This window comes from Gallus gallus, chromosome 7 (genome assembly GCF_016699485.2).
Source record: "Gallus gallus isolate bGalGal1 chromosome 7, bGalGal1.mat.broiler.GRCg7b, whole genome shotgun sequence".
Lineage (NCBI taxonomy): Eukaryota > Metazoa > Chordata > Aves > Galliformes > Phasianidae > Gallus > Gallus gallus.
In genome coordinates, this window is record NC_052538.1 from 26,855,819 (window position 1) to 26,879,301 (window position 23,483).

The following is a 23,483-nucleotide window of genomic DNA, read 5'->3' on the forward strand; positions in this document are numbered from 1 at the left end:
TCTCAGTCAAGAAAACAACTTTCTGCATTACCACAACACTGAAGATTTGACACTCCAAGAGGCTCCCCCATGGCTCAAGGGATAAATTGATCCTTCATAAACCAGCAACTGGATTCTCTCTGACAGAGATGCTATCTTGTGTACTCTGAGAGGAGATGTGATCTCTGAGATACATAATTTCATTTCGAACAACTCCAAGAAAACTCTTGAAATCTTGCTGTTGTACTTTTTCCCATGTAAGGGCGATGAAAATGTAGTTTCCCACCTTCCTGATCCTGTCAGTGCTTTTCACAAGGCTGACATTTCCTTCAGTCACTTCTTCTCATACGGATGAAATTACCCCTATTCCTGTAGGTCCCCTCTTGTGAAAATCATGTGCTCACAAACAGAATTCTCACATACTTTAGGCATGTACAGACACAGTGCACCTGTTATCATTTCCCTCTCCCCATCTTCTTAGTTTATCTCCTTAATATAATACTCAGATAGTGTTACTATTTATTCTTTTATCTGAATACAGTATTTTTTCTGACTGTATCCACTTAAAGAAATCCTCATGCTTCAGTGCTTGGCTCACTGCGTGGTAAACCACTGTGCATGTTCATTTGATTCTCATCTAATAATATTGAAAATACTCTGGATTAAATGAATGATTCACAATTTTGAGTACAGATCCCCATGTCAAACAATAATTCTTATTTTAAGTGTGAAGTTTGTTAATATAATGTACAGGACAATGTTATTCTCCATATAATTTACCACATGTTTTATGAAACAAATATGAAGTAATGAAAATTTTCTGTATTGTCAGTTATCCTTCCTATTTTTGTCCCAAGGAAAATATATTTTGTCTAGATGCAATATTACATTTCATACAGAAACAGTCTAGTGAGTTTGGTTATCCAGAATGTGGCATATAAAAAATGACTCAATTTGATAACAGTAAGTATTCTCTGAGGACTTCTACCAAATTCTGTACTGTCCTGAAATTAATTAAAAGTCATGCTAGTGATGGACAAGTACTTAAGTGTCTTTAAAGACAACAAAAGCATGTATTTAATGCCCTGTGACAGGGCATATAATTCAAAGATGTAGTAATTTCCTTCTATAACACAATCTCTCTTTGCTTCTTAATGCAATAAAAGCCTAAACTATTAAATATACAAAAGAATTAAATGACAATTTGTAAAACAGCAATAATATTATTTTGTTTCCAGCATTCTAAGTCCTTAAAGTTTAACTAAAATAAATGTGATGTACCAGCTTCTTAAACAGCGTTAGCAAAGTAAACAGCATTTAGAAATGCAAGAAGTACAACTTTATAAAAATCGCATCTGCAGACTGTTAAAGGAGAATCTGTAAGAAACGTCAAACAATGCTGTTCCTTGTATACTTCAGTGAAATAACATAAAAGTTGCATCTGGAATCAGTTACTGGCACAGGACTTAAATAAAGTATTGTGTTACCTTTAACAAGCTAAATATTATTAATCGTGAGTCAGATATAACAGAGTGCCACCCAGCTGGCTTGTAATTCAATTAATTTACCTTCTTGGGAGATGACAATGGACTTGGATGATTTGATGGCTTTGCTGTCTAGAGTCCAGCTGACAGATGCAGGGGGATCAGAGGAAATTCGACATTGTAAGACCAATTTTTCACCATCTGCTACTTTAGCATCCTGAAGCTTCTCTGTAAAGGATGGTGCTGTTCCTTTGCTTGGTGGTGGTGTTGGCTTGCTTGCTGCTGGTTTGTTTTCAGCTTTTTTCCCAATTATTCCTCCATCCACCACTGCACACCCATGTTCACATTTCCTGTCATTCTTCTCTTCTTTTTTCACTACTGGTTTGGGAGCAGGGGCTTCAGAATTGGGGGTGGCATTCTGTGCTTCAGAACCGGCACGGGCATTTGGTGCTGGGGTGCTAGCGCTGCCATTCTCTGCAGGGGGCTTCTTCTTTGCACCCAGCACAGATCTGAAATCTGTAACGGCTGGCTTAGGAGGTGGCACCTTCTCTGGCAGTGGGGTCTTTGGGGTGCCTTTCTTGGCCAGCACGGAGCGGAAGTCCACCTGCTGAGGAGCATGAACTTTCCTTTCCTCCTCTGACAAGGTCTTGGGTTTGACCTGCCGCTGCAGGTTTGCTCGGAAGTCCATTTGCTCGGCTGGGATTTCTTTCAGATCCTCCTCAGAAAAACTTTTGGTGCTGACTTTCTTGCCTAAAATGTCACGGAAATCAAGCTGTTCAGCTTCCTGCTGCCTCAGGCTCTCCTCTGTGTGTTCCCGAGTTTCCACTCGCCTCTTCAGTACGCCTCGGACGTCTTCCTGCTCTTCCTCAGCTGCTCTGGTTTCACTGCTGCTCTTTTTGAAGCCACTTGTTCTACCAAATGTTAGTGCACCATAATTTCCACCATCTCTTCGCTCTCCAGAGCTGGCTGATTCCCTCCCACTATGATCCGAAAAAGAAAGGAAAGAGACAGCCAGGAAAGGGGCTGGTTTAAAAATGTCAGAGAACAATCTCAGAGCAGGAACAAAATGTGTTTATAGAAGGGGAGGTTGATTAGAGGAGCACACTCCATTAGTTTATTGCATCAATGATGACTTCAGGAGCCATATAAGGGCACAAACAAAAAAGATCTTCTCTACTCTGGCTTGGTAAAATGTGCTTAGCCTGTATGATGAAAACAATTTGTTGGGTCACATTTGGGGATTAGGTTGAATAGCAGCCAGCCTGGGTCTGTAAGGGCAGAGAATTAACGGAGCAAAAAATAGAACCCACCCATGCAAGTCCCTGGGAAAAATACTCACTCTCTGAGCATTTCTGCTCTGGAAGCTGAACTCTCTCGCAGCATCAGAGACACCTGGCAGCTGCATTCTCCAACTTGGTTCCTAAAATGTTTAAGCAAAATCACAAAAGCTGAGGTTTCTCCCTCCAAAACTGTAACTTTCCTCAACTAAGTGACTAAAACAGCTCAAAACCAGTGTGGCATTGTAGTGGTTGACTGAGTGGATTTGGTCTCCTTTTACTCAGAGTCAAGCTATCTCAAATATCTTTTCCCGATCTGTTGCTGTCCTCACTGGGAACAGCATACTCCCTGAACAAAAATCAAAGCAATTTACAGTATGAAACAGCTGAAAACAAACATGCTAAAGGAAAACAAGCACAAAAGCTGGGAAATTGAGGCAGAGGAAGGGGCTATTTTGCAAAGTTGAAAATCTTTCCAACACTGCCTATTGTTTATTTATTCAAGCCCAAGCTCTTAAGTTTCCTAATGTTAAGATATTAAAAGCAGGGTCTCATTTCCTTCCCTCCCCCACAGCACAACCAATCAGCAAATCCCATCTACGTGGATTGCTCCAGCCTGGGCATGTTTATATTAAAAAACATAAAAGTGTCACCATATATGGTGCTGAGTACTTATTCTTCCTTTTGCAGAGGAATACCACGGATGCCTTTTGAAAAGGGCTCCCATTAAAGAATTCATTAAAACACTCCCCCTACCCCCTCTGCACACTTCCTCCCACAGCTTTATATCATTCTTCTAGTCCCAAACAGCTCTTCTCCACTTAACACAGGAGATGCCAAAAACAAATTTTAACTCCTCTAGGCAGCAGTTCTGTAACTGCTGCCACTGCTTCCCTAAAATACTATTAAAAACCCATGACGTACTCCTTTAAATTGATTAAAGACTAGAGATATCTGTCGTACATGAAAACACTTTTGTCCTTCCCAGTTTAAGCTTGCAAATGGACTGCAGACTCCTGGATGATTTTTGAAAACAAAAACAATTTTTGTTGCTGAAAGTATTTCCTGGGCATGGACAAAAATCATATGAACTAAGGAGAGGAAGAAAATAGAGGCAGCTTTTTCCCCAGCCCGGTTCTTCTTTCAAAAGGCTCTTGCTAGATTAGAACACCTTTAAGTCAGCTTTTCCCCTGAGTTTAAAACATAGACTCAGGAGTATCTTTCTGTTAGTTTCCCATAAATGTATTGTCTGATGTGTTTTTAAATAGCACATGGGAATTCATTCCTAGATATGGTTCTGTTTGTGTGACTAAGTTATGATTCAACTCAGTTGCAACTTGCAATGGAGCCATGTAGTAGATAACATCATTAATAGAAATGCAGCAAGAGTTGCTTTTGTAACAGCAATTAGTTCAATTGCCTTTTCAGATGGATTTCCATTGCTCTCTTTGGCTTTAGAAAATGAAATAGGGATCAGTACAGTGTAGAAATAAAGTCTTTAACACCAAGAAGAAATGGCAGAGATTGGCTGAAGTTACTGAACTGGAAAGTGAAGGAGTACACCTTATTTGACCTTGAAATCTTAGCAACAAGAAGTCATAGGAACATTTTCAACATCTAAAACATTTGGACTACGTATACTAGAAACTGTTATTGATGGCCCTCAAAGCGATAATCCTAATATCCTTCAATAGGAAAGATTAGAGGACATTCCAGTACAAAACAGAAAATTGCAAGAGAGTTCCCAGTTCAATGCAGCGAGTCAACCCTATGCTGGAGACCTGCCATTCTTTCTTCTGTTTATATTTGACCTCCATTTGAAAGCAAGAAAAAATAGAAAGTACAGGTGTTATTTACTCCCAAAATTAAATGATGGTAATTATCTCACTGGAGACATTCAAGACCAGGCTGGACCAGGCTCTGAGCAAGCTGATCTAGCTGTGGATGTTCCTGTTCCCTCTACAGGTCCCTTCCAACTCTTAGGATTGTATGATTCTGTGATTCCATTCTGTGTAAGATACCAACATTGCCAAAAGCCTGTTGTCCAAATGCATTTCAAACTGCTGCTTTTTGCAAATGTTGAAATTCATTACCTTTTTTTCCTGCTTCTCTAAAGTTTTATTATGAGTAGCTTTCTGCAACAATGATGTTGCAAGATGCCTACTACAACAGTAGAAGCAGCCTTAAGCCGTTCAAATATTTTCCCAGCTTCACAGCTTGTTATCAAGCTGTTGGTTTGTCCTAAGATACCTCTTCCCATAAGTCTAGTAGAGCTCAAATAACTCTTTTAAGGACTTAAAACCAATCCAAAGCTGATGAACAGGGAGAAGCCATGCAAACTGAAGTACAAACAATTCGGAGCATAGGTCACATAGGGAGGCTCCACTGCTCAGCTTCTGTCGTGACTGCATGGAAAAAATAGTTGCCCACAAAAATTCTGCCACCTGTGGGAGAGGATAAAGTGACAGAGAGAGCAGTCTTCCACCAGGAGGGGGATCTAGAAGTTCTGACTGTAAAGGATAATGGCATTTCTGCAGGACCCATTTCTACAGTGCATCCTTCCATCACAGATGCAAAGAAATAAGTAAGGAAGGCCAAGTAGACCTCTCTAAACTAAGCTATTTTTTACAGGGTTTGGAAAACAAAGGAGAGGGCAAGAGCGCAGGAGATCATTCTGTTCTGTTTTTGATATCTTGGGAAATACATACAAATTATGGCAACAGTGGGCCATAAGAAGTACCTAGATGGACAAATGATTCACACGGTTGCTTTTCAGCTTTAATCATGATTTCTGATTCAAGCAAATGGTTGAAAACTAGACCACTGAATACAGTTCTTGAGTTCGTGTCTGACTTATCATGTGATCTCCTCAGGTCGAATTCTGCTTCCAGTGAAATCAAAAGGAGTTTAGTTTCTGATTTTAGAAGAAGGAACAACATATGCAAACATTCATCTGGAAGTGTTGAATTGTGCAGGATTGTTCTGTATAATACTCATGCACATGATCTAACTTCTAAACATAAGAAAACAAAACAACACAAAAAGAAAAGCAACACCACCAAAAGAAAAAAAAAAGCCCAAACAAAAACAAACAGAGTCCCAGCTGCAAAGCCTGAAGCAATTTTAAAAATAGCTCCCTGTCCTATTGTGGGATCAGTTTTCCCTGGAATGGCTTTTATGTTCAAAATATCTTCAAATATTGGATTCTTGGCAGAATCTACTCAAATATTTTCAATGAACCTTAGATGAGACTTATTGTTCATGTATTCCTAGGAATCACTCTGGAAGAAGAGGAAAAAAACGCATTACTAATTACAGTGTGAGGACATGCTGGGAATTCCAACTGGCCTATCAAGTGTGAAACAAGTACTGCAGAGCAAATTACATCTTTAAAGATTTAACTGACAATGATAAATAAGTTGATCACTAGCTATAGCTGGTGCTTCAGTACAGATACAGTAAAGCCCCAGCATGAGGCTTTGCAACTCTTTTATGAGTTAGTTCAAGAGAAATATAATTCAGAGCCCACTGAAGTTTTCATCCTAAAGAAAGCAACTAATCTACTGGATCACAAATTTAGCGGATGTAATACAGAGCAGCTTTATTGGCTTAAAAGTGGATCCACTGATTTACCTCTCTTGAGGGTGTTTATAGCTGAAACACTAGTCAGTTTATTTGCATTTTGCCATATTGAGTGGAAGAATGGAATGGGTAGAAGGTGTGGTTTCCTTTTCTAAAAATAGACAACGTGTTAAGAGCAGAGAACAAGGTTTGCAAACTCTATGCTACACAAAGAAAGAACTCTATTTACTGTGGTGTAATGAAAGGTAATCTTACAACTGCTTTCTACATAACCTGAACTGGAGAGTATTTGAGATACTAGTGATTAATAAAATGAATGTTTACATCTGATTTTAATCACAGTATCAAAATCTCTCAATAAGGTTAATCAATACTAACCAAACTTTTATGGCAGATGGCTCAGCTTCTAAGAAGACAAAGGTTAACAAAGCAGATTTTCCTAAGAAACTACAGGAGGATTTTGGAGGTCTTGTGCTGACTCTGCCATTACAAAGATGAAGGCTTTGCTCAACTCAGTCTCAGCCCAGTACCCCCAAATTTCTTTGCTTGCCTTTGCACTCAAGACATATATATCGACTGAAAGAAGCACCTGGGATAAAAGGATCCTAATGCTGGTATCACTGGAAGGATGTAATGCAGAGGAGGAGAAAACGATGCCCGTGATTTTGTGAATTAAAAATTGATTTTTCTTGCCCATTTCAATTGTGATTGTTTCATGGAGACTCTGACTGATTTCTTGTTCCTCAACTATATGGGTTGGCATTTTGCAGGCATGCTCAAATTTCAACAGATAAATCACAGCTGTGCATGAAACTGTTTTTTGTTGTTATTTTCTTGTTGTTGGTTGTTTTTGTTTGTTTGTTTGTTTTTAATATAGATTTTTATGCAACACCATTCTTGGAGGATTGAGCAAGAATAGGCCCAATGGAACACTATCAGGATGATTAAAATGAAAAATGAAGTATAGAGGAATGAGAGGTCTGTGTAAGTTTAAAGCGAGGACCAGGAGAGGCTAGCATGACAGCTCCCTCAGAAATCAGACTTTCTAGTTTGTTATACAGCAAAAGGCAAAGCAAGAACATATCCTAAGTGATACTGAGGGGAGAAAAAAAAGCAAGCCAACCAGCAATTATTGATGAATCACATGATTCATCACACCCTTGTCAGCTCACTCAGATGAAAGAAGAAAGACCTAGGAAGATCTTTTGTTAAACTCCACTTTTTAAAACCAGAGTTTTAATTTGTGAGCAGCCAACATTAAAGGAGAAACGCGAAGATATAAGAACAGAATTTAGGACTTAGAATAACGGAGAATAGGAAAACAATTAACACTGGTAGGAAACCGTACCCAGACTAAGCAAAGGAATTGGAGAGAGAACGACTCCCTAAAGACTCTCTAAAAGCAGCTATGCAAAATGCTTCCAAAATTACTATGTGAAAAGGAACTGAACAGTTAATTTGAAAAGAAAGTGATTATGATTTAAAATAGCCCACTGTATATTGTCAGCTTCTCTATAAACTCCTTAGTGAATTGACTTGTGGTTTCTCAGTTATTCCACATTTTTTTTAATAGACTTTATAGGAGTTTCTGAGAGAAAGACACTAAATGCAGTTCTCCTACTCACAGGTACAGTTGAGATTGCTTCTGAATACATAAACAATTCTCAATCAACTATTAAAGAGATATACTGGCAGTTCAAAATCTATTCAGATGAGATTATTTTCTGCTGTCAATTGTCGTAGCTCTACTGGAAACATGAAATTATATAGCTAACATTTAGCTCCATGAATATTCCTTAGGCAGATAGTTCTTTATTATTCATAGTATATAAGCAATTGCTAGAAGTCTACTGGATGAGCCAGCTTGAACTAAAAAAGTAGCATATGGAGCAGAGGATTTTCTTACAATATAATGGATTCAACTGTCCATTACATTTAAATAGTTTTTAAAAAGAAAGTCACAAATATAAGCCATATAAGGCAATACATCTGTGCACAGTAAATAGCAGAGAATTATGACATTTAACTGTCTGAAGTTGTACATTTCATTTCCTAAAACCACTCAGGGAATATGTAATTAGGCCCAATCTTCACCATTATAGTGGAAAAATGCTACAAGCACTTTGTGAAAAGTAAAACAAACCAACTTCTGTATAGAATTCAGACATTTCAAAAACAGTAGGGAAACATTTTCTCTGCTCAAATTTGTGGATCATATGATCTAGTGGAGTGGGCCTTCTTGGTGATGCTGTCCCATGGAAAGCAGGCATCCTTACAAATATCCAGAGAAATGCTAAAAATGACCCCAGAAAATGACTCATAGAAACATTGCTTGTGGTTTCTCTTGCTAGAGACCCAAACTGATTCCCACATTGCTGCAACAAAGCTTTATTTTTCAAGATCCCAAAAGAAAAAGTATGCTGTTTTGTCCTCTCTGACTCTTCTTGTATTTCCTCTTTCTGTTTGATTAAATCTCTTAATCCCTCCACAATATTTAGTTCCATTAGTACTTTATCATTTGGTGGAAATTGAAGGGAATTGTTTTGCTCAGGCAGAAATTGCAGCTTTAGGGTAAATATAACTAATTGTACCAAGGGAACAAACTCTTTTCACAGTAAACATACCTGAGCTGAATTTCATATTGCCCTGCATGACGAGACTGTACATTCCTCAAGATCAGTGTGAAGATATCTTCATTTTGCAGGATTTCACAGCCTGTTCCTGGTGTTATTTCTTGCCCATCTTTAAACCAGTGAACAGTGGGGAAAGGATCTCCAGCAATGGCACAAGATATAAGGACATTTTGCCCAGCAGCTGCTGTCACTGATCTCGGTTTGCTAATGAACCACGGCTGAATGCCATCCTGAGGCTCTGCAGTTTACAAACAGAGTTCACAAATCAGGAGAACATGCCAAGCTTGAAAGTAACTGATAAACTAATTTCAGGTGAAGCAAACAAAGCAAAGTTGTTTTGAACACACAGCATATAAATTTTTAATCTGAAAATAACCCAGGCTTTAATTTTGGAAGTCACTTAACGTTGGTACTAAGATTAATCATTTACTTGGCACTTTACTGGCTCGATATAGTATGTTAACGACAAAACAAAAGGACTTTAAAGCTGCCCTAAAAGGAGTCCTGAAGATTTGTCCTTAGAGAATATGAGTAGGAATAGCTTTAAGGGCAACTGACAGTACTATGACTGCTGTTTAGTTCAGAGATCATGTAATAAATCATTAACAATTGCATAAAACTGCATTTAACTCAAAATACTGACCCTAAAGGCTAGAGCTCAGGGAAGACAGTGACAACACTGCAGGGGCCCACCCCCTGAGGCAGACCTCTTTGCAATACTGGAGTTAAGATCCTTTATGCTAAAAATAGTAAAAGCATAAGTAATGACTATAGGAAAATAGTTGGCTTACAGCAAGATTAGACAAACCTTAGGGTTATGAAGATAATGAATACCCAAATCAAATATCCAAATCACAGAAGGTCTGTAAGTACTTCAGTGTTTGTGCTCTGAGATTTATATCATACACAGAGATTCAAAGCCATATTTTGTGTATCCACTTCTCAAATTGCAGAAATCACATGTTCCTCATTAGCTACTGTTACAATACTAGTATTTAAGTGAAGATACCTGGCTCCCAGACTGCTTTTCCAAATAGCCAGTGGTTTAATTAGACAAAAAAACATCATTAAATGGTTTACATTAAGTCCATAGCTGAGTAAGCCTCATAATTATAATCTGAAGCTGCACTTAGCAGAAGTTTTGCACTGTCCCCAGGAATAGGACTCAGGAATGCATTTTTTAAATAGTTACATAATGTTCCAGGGTGAAGTCATTTTCTTGAACTTGCTTCTGCTCAATATCCTTTTTAATTCAGATGTGTGGACTGAAAACTCCTAGCACCCTTCAAAATAGACCTTATAAACACTCATCTCCTTTAAATAGATGCTCCTCCAGCACATTAAAATGATTTCCTTTCAGCATTCCCTGTGGTGCAGAAGAACTTTACTTACCCTGCACTGTCAATGTAGCCTGTGTTTGAGTTTCTCCTAATTCATTCCAGGCTTCACAGGTGTATTTGCCTGTGTCTTCAGGAAATACTTCCTGGATGTACAGACTGTATTCATTGCCTTTCTTCTCAAAGTGAAAATCTTCTGTCTCCTGGATTTCTTTCCCATTGTGCAGCCAGATAATTTCAGGACATGGGTTAGCTGAAAAATAGGAAAGAACAAAAAATCAGAGACATACACAACTCCCCCCTAAATCTGATTAAGAAAATGACAAAATTTAGTTGTTTTTTGCCACCTGACTCTGCAATGTCATTTTCAAAACTCTCGGGAATTTCATTAACTCTGTTGATGCTGTGCAGCATGGAACGGTTCTAAGTCTGTATCATCAGAGTTAAAATATAATTGAATTATATTTTAGTATAGAAGGAAGTATATGATATGGAGGGGAAGTGACTTCCAGTTACCACAGTGTGATCTGTCAAGGCCAGCTTCACACTATTACCAAAGTTCATACCAGGACTGCTTTCTTCTGCAGCATTAATTCTACCCCCAGCTGACAGGAATTCAATCTTGTTGTGTTCAAAACAAAGGCTATTATGTGTCCTCTGAGATTTAGTTTTAGTTCAACAACAGGACTTGATAATGATCTGATAATTATTATTCTAGTCAAGGAACACTTGTACAGGTCTGAACACATTAACGCTGAGTAACGTTCATCCAGCTTGAAGAATAAACTAGATAATATTAGTTTTCACTTTTTAAAAAGTGATTCCTTGAAATACTTTCAAACACAGCACTTGCTAGAAGGAAAGGATAATGGCAAAAAGTGCAGCTAGACTGAAATTGTTTAAATAATAATGTTCTATGGCTACACACCTGATACTTCCACAGTCATTATCACTTGACTTCCATCCATTACTTTGAGGTCAGTCAGCCCTTTAAGGAAGATGGGTGCAAAAGTCTTGTTTAATTTGGCAGCCTGTGTACCTTCTGCCTTCTTGCTGCTCTTCTTTTCTGTGAAGTCAAGAGAACAAGTGGAGTTTCTTACTGGAATTTTCATTACGAGCTTTGTCCTTAAGTTCAAACTGATTTGAAGTCAATCATCTTGTTCCAGCTCTCAAAGGGCAGCATCACTGAATCCACCCCAATACAGATGCTTTCTTTTGTCAGTAATCCAAATAAAATGGTAAGAAATGGGATCTTCCTCCAGAGATCTCTCTAACTTATAAACATATATATTAGAGTATCGCACAGATTTTTAGTCATTTCTCCCAAGTACATTTAGTCAATTATTCCCAAGTACAAAAAATCCCAACAACTTGTACCAACAATTCAAATGCTTTTAACCAGTGCTAAATTCTTACAAATCTTAAAATAAGTAACAAGCTGCTCTTCTCATGATTGACGAGTTAAAAATTTAAACTCTCAGGAATATAGGATTTTCCACTCTGTATGAAATTAAAAACTACTGGTCAATTAGATTGTCAGTATAAGATGGGTAAGAGCATAGTCGAAAAGTTCATCATGATCCTGTATTACACTTAGCCAACCAACTGATGATGGAGAAGGCTGAAACCTGAAGTTATCAACATATATCACAAAACAAACTGTTGGATTACAGAGGTTTTTTTATTTAGCTATACAATCAAACGATTAGTGCTGGAGTCAAATTAATCACTCTTAAAAAAAATAAAATCAAACTGTTCTACATTTCCAATATCTGCAATGGTCTCTGCGTCATATTCAGAGATTATGAAGGAAGGTCATTTAACTGTGTCTTGTATTGTACACTAGACCAGGAAAGACACTTCTAGAGCTGAAGTAGTGATCATGACCAAATGTAGGAAGCCATAAATATTTATTGGTCACTTGGATACACTTTTTGTTTTGTTTAGCTTGAGTTCAGACTTCTTACGTCTTGTCTCTAAAATGCCAACCTTACTTTCATTCCATACATAAAAATAACTTCATTTTGATTGTTCCTATCTTCAAAATTTTCAAATGCGTATCAAGGCCATCCAAAAGAGTATTACAGTAACACAAAGTGCCAGACTGGAAAAAAAACAGCCATTCATAAAATGACAGTGATTATAATAAGCTGAATGCACCTTGCTGAGCAAGTCCACTGAACCTCCTGGAAGCCAAAATTTAAGTTTGTCCCAGGGCTATTTGAGCTCTATGTAAATTTGGAAGCTGCGTGAGAGGAAGTTTTCCCTCTTCGGTAGTAAAGCTTTTTTCTAGCCAAAATCTTGTCTCATTGGCTTACATCTTAGATCTTTTCCTGGCATTAAGCAGCAAGACATTGATACATGTGAGAATGGAAATATGGGACGTGACTGAGACCCACTCAGCTCAGTTTTATGGACTTAATGCTCTGAAATACTTGATTTACTATCAAAATAAATTGATCAGTCTTAGGGCTTCCTATAGCATCTGCTTATAAGTGACTAACACTACACAGAGAATAGCCACGAAGTTGCATCAAACCCATCTGCACTAATAAACAGCAGTAGTTCACCGTATTCCTATATTTTGTACTATTTACTCAGGGAAAATGCTACATGCAAGTGTTGGACTAAGCAGTATCAGCAAGTATTCCTTCACTAATCCAAAGCCTTGCAGAAAATCCCTTTGCACCTCAGACAGAAACAGACCTCGCAGAAGAAGCAGAGATCAATAAAAGGTGAAAACTCGGGTGTTAGTATTGGAGCCAGTCCTGTTTTGTATTTCTATTGATGATCTGAACAAGGAGATAGAGTGCACTCTCAGCAAGATTGCAGATGATACCAAGTTGGGAAGAAGTGTTGATCTGCTTGAGGATAGGAAGGCTCTACATAGGTTGGATCGATGGGCTGAGGTCAATTGTATGAAGTTTAGTAAGAGCCAGTGCTGGGTCCTGCACTTTGGTTACAACAACCCCATGCAATGCTACAGTCTTGGGACAGAGTTGCTGGAAAGCTGAGTAGCATAAAAGGATCTGAGGGTGTTATTTAACAGTCTAATGAACATGAGCCAACAGTCTGCCCAGATAGCCAAGAAGGTCAATGACATCCTGGCTTGTATAAGAAATAGTGTCATAGCAGGACTAGGGAAGTGAACACCCCCCTGTACTCAGCACTAGTGTGATGGCACCTTCAGGACCGTGTTCAGTTTTGAGCTCTTCACTACAGGACATTGAGGTTCTGGAACATGTCTTAGTAGTTCAATGGAGCTGTGAAAGCTCTGGGGTACAAGTCTTATGGCAAGTGGCTGAGGGAACTGGGATTTTTCTGTCTGGAGATATGGAAGTTTGGGAGACCTTATCACTCCCTACAAGTCCCTGAAAGAATCTTGTGGCAAGGCAGAAGTCAGCCTTTTTTCTCAGGTAACACTGATAGGACAAGAGGCCTTAAACTGTGCCAGGGGAGGTTCAGGTTGGATATTAGGAAAAGTTTCTTCTCTGAAAGAGTTAAGTGAGCGTGGTGTTGATAAGCTGACAGTTGGACTATATGATCTTAGCTGTCTTTTCCAACCTTTATGATTCTCCAAGGATAATTTCAGGCAGAAACAAAGGCAACTTTGTATGTCACAACCTTTCTGCAGACTTTCCTATCCTTGTAAACTTATCCTATGCCAATGTATGTGTGCAGTTTGTTTTAGTACAGTTGTTGTAGTAGTACATGATTTCTCAAAACTTATTACAAAGCGGGAATAAAAATGGCATCTTTTCTATTGCTGGCATACTTTGCAGCGTGGGGACATTGAAGGCATTTCTCTAGCAACAGATATGCAATCTTCTGCATATAAAAGCTCAAAAATGTCTAAGCAGTTATAAATTAAGACAACCAGTATTTCTTTTCAAATGTTTGGCATCCAGGACACAATAAATACGTAGCTAAAAGGACTGGCTCCATAGCAACCTGAACAGACTTTCTTCAAAACACAAGCAATCTGTTCCTTTAGAAGACTTTTTTTTAATTGCAGATCTCTGATTTTATGCTTCTGTTCAATAGTGTACATTGATCAGTAGCCTATGTTTATCCTACAAACAACTTAAGTAGAATATGACCAAAATTGTCTATCACTTTTTAATCTGGCAGCAACAACTAGAAAGATTCTAGTTTCATCTGTTGTCACTATATGTTCATTGAAAAATCATAGGGCCTTATTCCATGCAGCAATTCTTTCTTCACTTAAAATCTGACATTGCAGACTTCTAGATTTGGAAAAAAAACAACAACAAGAATCAAAAACCTGATTTACTGACACCTTTAGTTTCTGTCAGGTGTTTTACACAAAACACCAGAGCTAGTTTAATTATTTAGTTTTATTTAGTCTTGGTCAAAAAAATCATTGCATTTTCTCAGAAAGGACTGATGCAATCATGTAGAGACCAACTTACAAGGTCTGAATATTAACTATATTCAAATTTTGAAGCTTGCAAATGCTTGTAGAAAAGCAGCACACAACAAAAGAACAGTACTATGGCTTTCTTTCTGTCGTTCCTTAATGTTCCCTTTCACCACACAAATGCTGATGTGGTTTCAACCTTCCATGATCTTCAGTGACAACTGGCTACAGAGCCCAAATCAGGGAGAAGAACGAAAAAGAAAAAAAGCACCGAACCTTTAGATACTACCAAGTTGTTTCTGGCTGAGAAAAAAAAAAAAAAAAAAAAAACCCTCATTTTTAACACTGTGGCACAAGAAAGAAAATCTGGAACATAAAGAAAAGTGACATTGGCATCAAGGGCATGACATTTTTGTATATCTTCCAATCCTCAAGCTTAATCAACTGGATATGAAATAGAGGAGATCTGATACCTTCCTATTATGTTAACAGACTCTAATCACCTACAGTCATTTAATATCTTCCCCACCACTCTTACTTCTTATTGCTTCCAATGAGGAGTAGGTTTAACTTTAAGAATGAAAAGAAAGAATGTAAGACTTAACACATAGCAATACTGTCATAATGACTAAAAAAAATATCTACCCTGACCTGTTCATTGACTTCCTCCTGTTCTTTTCCCCAGTCCACTTCTGCTGCTGTGGTACGTGGCCATGCCTAAGCAATTAATGAGGAACATCAGAAAGCACTACATAAGGTGGGCTTGATAAAACATATGCCTATTTCAATATCTTGCTTTCAGATTGTGCAACTAGTGCATTTTGCAGTAGCTTATAAAAACAGTCACGATTTTTTAAATCACAGCTGTTGGTTTCATGCAAGTCAAATCAGCCAAGATGATGCAGAAGATACTGTGATTTTCTCAAAGGCTGCTTACAGATCACTGAATTCTCAAAGGCTTTACTAAAATTATGAACTCAAGAAAGTTCACAACTCTGCACAGAGCTGTAGACTAGCATAATGTATAAGCTCAGTTGTGGCAGTCTCTGAAGATCTGTGATGTCTTATCATTTCAACAGGCATTTGATACGGCATTACACAAGATGATAGATTTAAAGGCCCACTGACCACAGTGTTGTTTTTTTGTTTGTTTGTTTGTTTTTGCCTTTCCTCAGGCTTTGATACTCATGATTTTGGGGAAATAGAAAGTGATAAAATGCATAGTTCAGTTAAAAACAAGACACTTCACATTTGCCACTTCATGGTGCTTGGTGCTTAGCCTGGGAGATCAGAAATAAGAAGAAAGGTATGTAAAGGATACCCTATATACTCATGTATATTTTCCACAATGCAATTTAAGTTTAGGCTTTTCCCACAGTATTGACTTATCCCTATGGGTTCATTTTTTATTAGAAAAACACTCTAATAAGCAATCAAATCTATGTTTTAAAAAGCCACTTTGTGCATCAGATCACAGAGATTTAGGAGAATTAAAATCCTTCCAGTTTCTTATAAAGATTCTTAGAATATTTGGAAGGCAATGGTAAGAATACAAAACTTTCCATTCATCCACCCATTCATTCTGCTCTTCTGTGTTTATGTAACGGACGGCAAATTAATCTATCCACCACTACAATATCAAATATTTGTTTATCTATTAACCCGTACTCGTATAAATTTAAGGTGAAAAAAATGATTCTCTCTTCGACTTTTCTTAACCTGGGATTTAAGGAGTGCCTTACATCAACTTAACCTCCATATATCTGCAGACTGAAAAATATTGCAAGACTAGTGTTAATGTTAGCTGTGGGCTCAAGCCAAAATACACTTGAATTTTTTAGAATCTAGACGTGAATTAGAACTTGGTGCTTGAATACAAGTATAAACATTTATATTGTAGAAGGATAAGCAGAGATGAGCTATTGTGTTGAAGGTGTATATATAAAAGAAAAAGTCAGTGGAATATTCATGCTGCACTGAAATTAGCCCACTACAAATCAATTGTACTGTACACATTTACCAGTTTAACAGCAAGTATACAGCCATTTACTTTCTAAGGTAAGAGAAACAGATATATTAGTGCATACAGAAGGAAAAAAATGAATAAGTAACTGCTCTTTGGCACTTTCATTCTCAGATTTGCTACCAAAACTAAAATGGAACAAACACTCCTATCAGGATACAAACTTCAAGAAGATTTCTAAAGACTGCACTTAGGCTGTACCTGGCCTCTAGCTAAAACAGCTAATATTTTACGCACGTTGTCTATTCTAATAAATTTTCTTGCTTGTTTGCCCGCCCAGAGTTTTCAAAGACTTTTAAATGTGAGCTGCAGAATGCTGACATCTCCTGTTGAGATATCAGGACTTCAGCACGCTCAGCAGTGCACGGAATCACACAAACATTGAGGTCAGAAGGGATCTCTGGAGACCGTCTGGTCCAGTCCTTTGCTCAAGCACGGCCAGCTACAGCCCTGAACATATACATCATCAACACAACAACTCAGCTGCACAAGATCATGGCTACAACTGGTTACAGGTCAGGGACACACAAAGAATAGCGAGCTAGATGCCTTATGTTCAGAATACTGCAAACACACTGTTTAGTCTTATGAGAGATTTAATTATACACGAGGAATCTGCTTGCCAGAATCATATGGGTAGCTGCCAAATAATGCCTAGTCTGAGCTGTGTGAAAGGACTGTCTCAGCAACATTTACCATTTATGGTGTTTAAATGTAATTTTGGCTCAGACACTAATATGTCAACTGAGCTGCGGAGAATGCTTAACTCAAAAGGCACTCCATATGAGTGAGCTCAGAGAGAACAGTAGATTCTGCAAAAAATCTCTCAAAGTAAGATTTAGATTCACACATACATGTGTAGCCAGAGTTGTAATTCAGCTAGCCAGGCTGCTTTACACTTTTTGAGAAGAGTTTTACCCCCCCCCAGACACTTTCACTGTAAATAAATCTAGCTGTTACTAAATCTCACATTAACAATGCTATAAAATCTGTTAGTTTTTTTGAGTTGGTAAGGCAGAAAATTGATACTATGACACACATCTCATCTGTCTCAGGCTTAAAGTGATAGGGTTAAAATATTCTCTGCCGTTTTCCCAAGAACTGCGGACTTGATATGCACTGGAATGAAAAAAATAAGACCTCTGTACACTTGAGACATGCAGAGATGTTTCTGCTTTATTAAAGATCTCAGGTGGACATGCTGTTTTGCATGCTTCAGTCATGAGAACTAGACAATCAGTGACCTAGCGTTGTTTTTCACACATCTACCTCCCAACAGTTATTTCTGCAGTTATAGTCTAGTTTTGTGCATAGAAGGCAAGGTTTAAATATGCCTTTATGATAATAGTTTTGGATTAACCCCATCTTTATACTAGCCAGGGTAGTGAAGGCTATACCCAGGAAGCTGAGTTCCACTTTATCCAATCTGGCAACCTATTTACTTTACTGCACACTACAGGACAGTAATCCAGCCTATGCTGCAGTGCATATATGCTCTTTCTTCTGAATCTTTTCCTCTGTATGTTATTTATCCAGGTATTCAGAATTTTTAACCTCTGCTTTGTCTAACCCAGTTTCAACTACAAACTGCAGCATTTCAAAGAGATGCCACTCCAGAAATCTCACAATCGAAAGACTGCCAGTATCAGTAAGACCAACAATTTGGGAGAAATGTGATCAAAAGTCTCAGTTTAGGCTGAAAAGGACAAAGACACAAAGCTGCCTGCTGAGTTCACTGCTGATCTCTTCAGAGTCAACAGACCAAATCTCTTGGCGACAGTCTCACTGGAAGTTTTTGCAGCCAAAGTGCTGTTTGCTTTTGCCTTCAGAGCCATCTGCCTTACTAATGACTAACACTGCTTGTGAGTTATTTACATTAAGTGAGGGCTCTTTTGTCACTGCCACACAGAGAAAACCCATGGAAGGCCTGAGAGTCTGTATATCTATGAAATGCATTTATACAGCAGTTTAGTTGGCCCACTGCTAGAAAATTCCCCAACATTAGTTAGTCCTCTAGAAATGCACTTCAATACTTGCACTAATATAGCAGTGTTGTAAATGCAATTATACTAGTTAGACATGGACAACTTCAGAAAATTGCTTTGTGTATCCCAGAACAGCCCAGCAATGAAAATGTGCATATTGCTGACACACAATTTCACCTTTGCATGCACAATTTCTCTGCGGCTGCAAAGGTAGAATGTAACTTCATTACAATACATTTTGATCTATCATTTTGATTAAAAACAAACAAACAAATACCACAGGCTTTGCATGAGCAGAAGTGCAATAGAAGCACAACAGGAACAAGCAGTCACAAAAAGTGCAAGTGTCCCTGAGGATGCCACCAACGAAGTAGTGAAAGACCTTTCAGTCCTTCCCTCTCCAGGAAAACCCACTGCAATTTATCCATATCAGATGCTCTTGGAAACATTCTTTGGGACAACATCATGCCCATGCTTTCAAAATTACAAATTTCAAAATTAATTATCTGGTTAATAGGTTTTGTATATATTTTGATGACTACTACTTTTCAATGGAAGATCGAATATTACAGCATTTGGCAATCCAAATTTGGACAGTTTGCCCCTTGGCCATTGCAGGGCCATTCCAAAGAGTGCTATAAAAAACATCTGTTTTCTGTCATTTTGTTGTACAATAGTTTAATGGTCACAGACCACAGTTGAAAACACCACCAAATGTAGGGGGTTTTCCTGTTGTTGGTGATTTTCTTTCTTTTTAAATTAGACATTTTTTCTCTCAGCATCTCAGCTTTGTTTTGCATTAAAAAAAAAAAAAAATGCAATTCCAGTCCTTCAACTCATTCTGCAAGCACTCATCTCTCATTTGCATCCAAATTTGGTTCTTTTTTTACTGGAAACGGTTTATATCAAGAAGTAGTCTTTAGAGAACACCGCTTATATTGATGGCACAAATCCTAAATCATTAAAAGCTTCTACACATGTTTTACTTTTGTCCCTCATTTTTGTTCTTTAGCTGGTATTGTGTTTCATGTTTGAGTCTGAGTTGCTGAAAGGAGGCAATTTAGTAAAAAAAGAACCTCAGTTTTTTTCAGGATTACAGCTGTTGTTGACCCATGCAGAGCACTGGACCGAGAACTTTGGGATACTCTTGAAGGCACTGGAACAGAGTTTTCTTTGATAGCTAATATTAGTCCTGCTTGTGACAGCTTACCTCTGACCTTTCAACAAAGCAACAAAAAGATAAAAAATACCTCATTTTCATAGTACTCTGAACCAATTCTTAATCATAGCAAAGCAATTCTACTAGGCTACTGGTCTGGAACGTCTTCTGGACATTTAACAAGACTAGACTTGTATATTTTGGAAAGTCTTCTATAGTCCCTTATATTTATGCTACACTTCAAGTATTGCAAATTATTTCAAACAAATATTGGCTTTGAAAAGCTGTCACAACTATTTCATCACTCTACACAAGTTGGACATCACACTTACTTACCTTAGGCAGAAGTATATCTCAGAGAAACACAACTATAGCCTCTCATATAAGGATTCAAAAGAGAGGTTGCTTATTGCTGTGATTGCCTTCTAAAAAAAATTAATGTCTACAAGAGGTCATTATGAGATAGAAAGGAAAACAACCGATGACTTAAAGACAGCATCTCTCATCAGTGGAAGAAAAGATACCTACCTGATAGCCTTTCTTTCACCTGGTTATATTGTATAGTTCCACTTACACCAGATGGAGGAGTGAAAGGAGCAAAACGAACTGTTTTCCCAGAAAGCATCTCCCTTCACTGCTTGGGTAAACTGGTTACTAGAGCAGAGGCTCTGACAGGCTTCCAGGTAACTCTAATCTGCTTGTCCAATGCTCAGTGAATGACTACAGTAATCAGATTACAAGGGCTACAAGCTTCCTAACATAGACACTTATGCTGGGGAAGCTGCACTAAAAAAAAAAAAGTGTGAACAGAAAGCAGTTGGGGAGAAAGGGGAACAGATGTGAAATCAGGAAAGTGCACTGCTGGCAAGGAGGGAGAAATGATGTCAAGAGGTAGTGAGCAGAAACAACAGTATTTGCTAAATAGCATTTGCTCACTGAGGAAGGCAGTGCTAGGCCTCTGTTCAAGACAACAATGTACAAAAGACTAGCATCATCAAAACAGGTCTGGGAGGCTGCAGAGCACTAGAGCCCCCAAGAGTACCATGGCTTCAAACCTGTGCTGCTGCTATCACCCAGGCTTTGTGCCCTACCTCTTGAAACCAGTGATGCTGCTGTCTGGAAGAGGGGAGCTTGGTTAGTCCACATGATGAAAGAAGAGCTTCAGTAGGTCAGATATTCTGCAGTGGGGCAGAAGTGCAAGACAGAAGAACATTCGCCTAGCAGTCAGCTCTCAGGTAACAAGCACTTCATCTTTATACATTGAAAAAGGAAATAACTGCTTATTTTACATGCAGAGTCTATTTGCAAAAGAACAAAAGCTTCCTACAGATGATATTAACTCATTACAGCACAATAGTAGATGGAGTCCATTTTATGTCCCATCTCTCTTCCTGATCTCCCTCAGCTCTGTAATCTTGTGTTGCACACCCAGATGTTGGTGTGAATAACACCTTTGCTAGAGATGGATCTCTCTGTTTTCCCCTGTCAATGATTAGTTAACTGACAGAGACAACAACATATCAGAAGGCTTATCTCAGGTGTGAGGCAGATCTGAAGAACAGCCACTATCCCTTGGAGCTGACCTCACTTCCAACTATACCAATTATCAGTACTGTAACTGACTCATTCTATGTAGGTTCAAGTCAATCAACCCCTCTCCTCACTACAGTTTCCTCTTCATAAAAAAAAACTAATTTAAAAGTTAAAACACCTTGGCAAAAAGCAGATTAATATTGATATTCAACCTCAGTTTCCCCATCAGTGTATAATCACTGTCAATACATTTCAGGTGATCTGAATGTACTCTGCATCTGCCTCTTAAAGAGCTGGCTTTTTTTTTTTTTTTTTAATGAGCTGCAGAGTGTATTTAGAAAATGGCTTGTGTGCTTAATTTGATACCACCAAACAACAGGAAGCTGTAATATTAAATGGGAACAACAACACTATTGCCTACTTTGCACATATAATAACAGCGACAACTCAGTCACTCACATACTGTTTAGCAGCTTACAGAAAAACTTGCACATCAGCCCCACAGCTTCCTAAAATCTGTTTTTTTCTATGTACCAAAACTGATGTCTAAATTTAAATGGAAAAAAAAATCTAACATTTACAGAGGGACAAATGACAGTCCTCCAGGAACGGGGAGTTCTGTCATTAAGCGTTTGAGTAATCTGGACAGTTTCTCACATCTCAGTATTTTTTGCACTGGATTGATTAATCTAGCATTTTATCTCCTAGGTTCATTCTCAGGAGTTCATCTCTAACCTGTATCTCAGCTTTATGAAAACACCATCAAAGGGAGGAGTGTCAAGATTCAATTTAGCCTACTTAGTGTTTCACAAGATCAGAATTAGCTTCACCTTGATTAACTCACTTTCTTCAGTCTACCTAATGGACCTGTGCCAATTCAGTCAGCCTGCCTTTACTTCAGTGATCTTCAGTTGAATGATTAGCTTGAATATGCTTAATTTTTAAGACCAGTACATTTCTTATATAGAATCATGAAATAGTTTGGGTTGGAAGAGACCTTTAAGATCATCTAGTTCCAATCCCCCTGCTGTAGGCAGGGACACCTACCACTATGCTCCATTCATATGATGGGCAAGATTTTTTCAACAAGATTCCAAAACTCCCCAACAAAAAGTTAATTGCCTTAAGCTTTTTTTCATAGGAAACCAATGAATGAGTGACATTGCCGAGCACTAGGCAGAACTCGTACTGCTTAATAATAGGGAGGCAAAATGAATCCAAGACTGATGACTTGGAAGGAACGCTTTGCCACGGTACAGGGCAGGACAAAAAGCAGAATGAAGTACTGGAAAAAAAATTTCCCTATCTTTGATAGGACTTGGAGCAGTAGCCCCTTATAGGCCTTTCTTTTATTTCCTTTATAGGAAATAAATAGGGTCTTCAAAAATGTTGTTTCCTATAATGATTCCATGGTTTTCATCTGACAAAAACAAAGTAACAGATCTTTCAAAGGACAAAGAAAGCAGGAAAAATCAGAAAGAACATAAAATATGGCCAGAAAATACCTGTAACATCTTAGCAAATGTAAGTGTATTAATGCTTACTTTTTTTTTTTTTCCCTTTTAAAAAATCATTACCCACTATCCTTCCTGTCAGGATTGGGCTTTCCTGAGTTATCTTTGTGCTTATTTTAATTTAGAAGGTGGAGCTTCTTGCTTTTGAATAAACATACTGTGTTTGCTGTCAAACAGACAAATCACTCCAGGTAGAGGTTGTGCCCCACCATGAGATGCTGCATTAAAACTTCAAAGCCAAAAACAGCAATATGAAGTGAAATGCAGCCCCAGACAGACTCAGTGAGGTGTCCAAGCACCACAGCAGCAAGTTAAAGAAAAGCTGGCTTCTGATATGGCTCAGATACTACAGCAAGATGATTAATTCTGTCTTAGATTAAATACTAATAGATTTCAGGTACAAAAGGAAAATATTTCTCTAATGAATGAACAAAATGAGCACTGCATGAAACCTGAAAACTTTAAATCACGTGGGAGATGAAAAGGAAGAGATGAGTTACAATGCAGAAACAATTTTCCCAAAAATTGGTGTCTGGTCAGGAGAGGATTTATGAAGTTCTCTCTCTTCCTGCACGTACACTGATTTCCTGCTGTAA

At 38.1% G+C, this 23,483-nt stretch overlaps 1 protein-coding gene across 5 annotated transcripts in view; it reads right to left on the reverse strand.

Moving 5' to 3' along the window:
• The window catches only part of MYLK (myosin light chain kinase), a 192,361-nt gene that overhangs the window by 65,615 nt on the left and 103,263 nt on the right, over nt 1-23,483 (reverse strand). For 4 of the 5 annotated variants that reach the window (NM_001322361.3, NM_205459.4, XM_046943539.1 and 1 more), the window contains 5 exons: nt 11,221-11,358; nt 10,348-10,545; nt 8,947-9,193; nt 2,803-2,883; nt 1,548-2,443 (listed from right to left, as the gene is read on the reverse strand). In NM_001322361.3, coding sequence (NP_001309290.2) covers nt 1,548-2,443; nt 2,803-2,883; nt 8,947-9,193; nt 10,348-10,545; nt 11,221-11,358 — 1,560 coding nt within the window. Of the gene's footprint in view, nt 1-1,547; nt 2,444-2,802; nt 2,884-8,946; nt 9,194-10,347; nt 10,546-11,220; nt 11,359-20,368; nt 20,481-23,483 lie in introns of those variants that run through there. The other variant, XM_040703369.1, reaches the window with a different exon arrangement.